At 56.2% G+C, this 4,077-nt stretch overlaps 1 protein-coding gene across 1 annotated transcript in view; it reads right to left on the bottom strand.

The window, feature by feature from the left end:
* Positions 1-1,539: 1,539 nt before the first annotated feature.
* SF3B4 (splicing factor 3b subunit 4) overlaps positions 1,540-4,077 on the bottom strand; it is a 5,987-nt gene continuing 3,449 nt past the window's right edge. The window contains exons 5-6 of the mRNA XM_019516653.1: positions 2,761-2,931; positions 1,540-1,981 (exon numbers count right to left, since the gene is read on the bottom strand). Coding sequence (XP_019372198.1) covers positions 1,800-1,981; positions 2,761-2,931 — 353 coding nt within the window. The 3' untranslated portion in view covers positions 1,540-1,799. The remainder of the gene's footprint in view (positions 1,982-2,760; positions 2,932-4,077) is intronic.

Raw genomic sequence — 4,077 nt, 5'->3', positions numbered from 1 at the left:
ACCCCAGATGGAGGGACAGCTAAAGCAGGTGTGTGGGTGTTGGCTGAGACATTGGCTTCCAGCTCCACCTGGAAATGACAGAGTGGGGGCGGTGGGGGGCTCGATGCAGCAGGGAGAGAAGTAGCAGCATCGGCAGAGCTGATGTGGTGTGAACATATCTGGAAGGGGCTGAGCTGTGCAGAGAGCCCTATTTCTGGATCGGTTTAACTGACAGTTGTTGGAAATAATCTCTCCAAGCTCCAGAAGGGAACAAGACTGAGTGGAGGGGAATAGAGCCTGGCTTCCAGGTTTGGTTTCTGGGATCCTTCCTTTGCCCTGCACCTGAGGAGCATGGGACAGAGGCTGGCACCTACCCATGCTAGTTTGGCCACCCCTGCTTTAACCTGAGACTCAGCAGAAGTTGTGCTGTGGATGTGAGGACTCACACAGGCAGCGGGGAGGTGCTGAAGCTGATGAAAGGGCCCTTGAAAGCAGAGACAGATGAGACCTGTGGTCTTGTTACTAATGGAGTCTTTTCTGCTTCTAATCAGCAGAGAACAGACTCCCTCTGCGAGAAGTCCCCGCCCTCACCCACTATCACAAAAGGTGTGAAACTTCCCACCCTGCCACACTGCTTTTATACCTCCCCAATTAACAGCTTGGCTTGTGCAGCCACACTGAATTCGTTAGAAGATGCTAATGATCCTGTTCTGCCCATCCACACAGCCAGCCCCATGATCCCATTCTCCCCATCCACACAGCCAGCCCCACCGCTAGCAGCTCGAGGAAGGCTTTCAAATCCATTCCCGCCCTCCCCTACAACAGCCTCCAGGAGAGGGGCAGGGAGCACAGGGGCTAATTTCTGCAAGGGATGCATCCAGCGCTCAGGAGAGCAGGTTTTATCCCCACTGAAGGCACGTTATTTGCATTCTGCCTTGTCCACTGCTGTTTTAAAGCAAAGGCAGCTAAGCTATGGCTTAGCAACAGTGTGGACAGCCTCTGTGCAGGGCACATGGCGGATGGGGGAGCAGAAAGCAGAGTAGCAGATGGGACAGGGGAAGAGGATTGGAGTGGCACTTGAAGACGGCATCAGGCCTGATTTGCAGAACACCTGCCAAAAATACTGGCCCGAAAGAGTCCAAACCCTTTACTTACATGAGGCAGAGGCAGCCCCCGGAGGTTAAAGCATTGCCACCCCCTGCTCAGACCCCAAGAGGAGCTGGCTCAGAGCCAACTAGATGGAGTCTCAGGGGAGCACCATGCAGCTGGGACTTCTGCCCTACAGCCAAGGGGAAGATGGGGCCCTGCTACTTGGGACTAGGACATGCTCCCCAAGACATACCAAGACCTTGCTGTGCTCCCAACCCGCAAGTCTCCCATCCTACTACTAGCTGCAGCTCCATACACCAGACGCTGCTCCCCAAGCATGGATCTACTGCATACGAGCCCCAGGCAAGGGACTGCCGAGTCCTGCATGATCCAGTGTCCCCAACATACAGGAGGTGGGAAGAGGGGTTAAAGCAGGTTGTGCTACAGAGCCTGAAAGAAGACTGAGCCACCTTGGCGAGAGAAACCCAGTTGGTTTATTTGCAAAGGGCTGATCGCTTGCTTTACATAGAAAAACCCTCTCATTAAAATCCTAGAGAACGAGGAAGAGAAAGAATAAGGGCTGGTCCAAGGGAGAGGAGGGTGTTGGGGGGTTTATACGACACTGATGAGGCTCCCGGGCCTGGGAACGTTGGTCCGTGCACAAGCTGAGATCCAGGGACTGAAGAGGGATCTGTGGCAGGAAGGTTCTTCAGGCCTCCATGCAGCGCCTCCTATGGCAGGGGTCCTCGCAGGGGGCCCCGTGGGGGCACCGGGGGTCTCTGAGCTGGTCGCGGAGGCATTGGGACCCGCTGGTAGCCATAAGGTGGTGGCCGCGGGGGGCCGCTGTAACCGTGGGGGGGCATCAGCGGAGGCGGCCCACGCATCCCGTGGTGCGGCATGGGGCCAGGGTGACCTGCAGGGAGAGAGGATGCTGGTATTTAGCCTCAGCTCCTAGTGGAGGCTGCGGGGCAGACAGCCCCCAGAGGGCTTTCCCCCGCAAGTCCATTGGCCGGGAGCACTGAAGGATACCAGTGAAGCTGGGCCAGCTTACTGCTGCGGCCGTGGGGAGGCAGGCAGATCCAAGAATGATGGACACTTGCTAATGAACCTCCTCGTCTCTCTGGCAACAGGAAGGGGCATGGCCCAGTTCAGCCAATGAGACAGCGGGGCAGGGATCTACCTACTACAGATCTGCATATTTAATTGCTTTTCAATCTTGGGAACAACTTGTCAACAAATATGTCAAGGGCAAACAACAGGACTTGGTGAATAGTTTTTCTGAAAAGCACCACCCCCCAGAAGACACAGACCAATGGACACAAGCTAGTTGAGGAAAAGTTTTGGTTGGACATAAGGAAAAACTTCTTTTCTGTATGGATAACTAGAATCTGGAACACTTCCAGCAGAGATGGTCTTTTAAGAGGAGGCTGGACAAATACATCATTGAGCTCATTTGAACCCAATTACCTCCTGCCCATGGCAGGGGACCTGACCGGACCTGATAATCTTATAGGTCCCTTCCAGTCCTTCTTTCTATTATTCTAACTCTGTGTAAGCCCATCTCCCCATTCCCACTTGTGGATGGGGGGCAAAATGAAGCAACATGACCAAGGTCCCACAATAAGTCGGTGTCAGGGGCAGGAAGCAAACTCAGGAGTCCCATTTCTCCCCCTCCATCATGCCTGTACTTACCCATGGGGGACCCAAAGTGTGGTCCACGGGGCGGCATGCCCATAGGTGGGGGCCCTGGGTGCGGCATGCCAGGGGGTGGGCGCGGTGGCGGCTGGCCACCGGAGCCTGGGGGTCCCGGGTGGTGCTGGCCCATGCCAGGGGGTCCATGATGCACCTGCATTGGCGGCATCCCTGGGGAGGAGACAGAGTGAGACCCTCACGGGCTCTAAGACCCACTCAAACGGAAGCTGTGATCAGGGCAGCTGCACAGCAGACCCGGCTAGGGGCGCTGAACAGCCACAGCTCCTGCCCAACTCCCCCAGCCTGCCAGGGGCAGGACTGGAAGTAGAAGGGACCCTCAGATCCACTAGCCCAGAGACCCCAGGAGGAAGAGACCAGCCAGCTCCCACCTGGTCTCGAGCCCCATAACTGAGCTGGGCTGAGGCCTCCAAGTACAGATCCGATGCCCCCATGGTACGGAGATGCCTTTACATCCTTCAGACTTGCTCTGCCTCCATCAATACCCTGCATCCTGTTTCTCTGCTGGATCCATCCAGCACAGTTTCCCTGCCTACATGCAGCAGATTCAAGAGCTGTATCCTGGCTGATGGACTGGGGACACTGCTAACAAACTCCCCCATCTCCCTGGCAACGGGGAGGGGCATGGCCCAATCAAACCATCTAGGCAGCTAGGAGGGGAATCTACTAGGCAAAAAATTGCCTGTTTACTTGCTTTTCAACCTAGATCCCTTCCCCTTCCTCCCCCCCTTAACCCGCACCCACAATCTTTTTAGCAGAAGCCTAGACACCCAGGCGTACTGCTATGGGGCGGGGAGGAGGGGGACCATTTGAGGCATGTAATTGCCTACTTTGAAGGCCCCAAAGCTGGTGTGTAATTGGAGGTGACAGCTGCCATCTGGTCACCCACAGCCCGTTCCCAGATTGCACACAAAGCCTCTTAACCAGGCGGAAAGGGAGAGGGCTGGGGGTGTGCAGGGGCGGGGCTGAGAACTGAAGTGGGGGGAAACCAAGGCATTTAAGCCATTTTGAAGGTTTTCAGATCAACTGTCCTTAACTGGCTGCCCCTGGAGGGATCCGAGAGCATAAAAAAGGGTAGAAAGACAAGGGCAGCGTTCAGCCTTAGGCCTTCAGCTTCCTGGGACCATGGCTGCAGGTGCAAACACCATCTGTGCTCAAGGCACCCATTTGAACCAGAGACCAAGGTCAGGGGATCTGGCAAGAGATCCTGAACTGAGGGCCCAATCCCACCTGAGGGGGACTTGGGGGGGGGGGGCAGGAGGGGCCAGGCCCCAGGGCCCAATCCCAGTGTGGGGGGCC

This window comes from Gavialis gangeticus, unplaced genomic scaffold (assembly GCF_001723915.1).
Source record: "Gavialis gangeticus isolate Ggan-Ray unplaced genomic scaffold, GavGan_comp1, whole genome shotgun sequence".
Taxonomy (NCBI): domain Eukaryota; kingdom Metazoa; phylum Chordata; order Crocodylia; family Gavialidae; genus Gavialis; species Gavialis gangeticus.
Note: the sequence above shows the minus strand (reverse complement) of the source record. Positions and strands in the feature narration are given on the sequence as shown.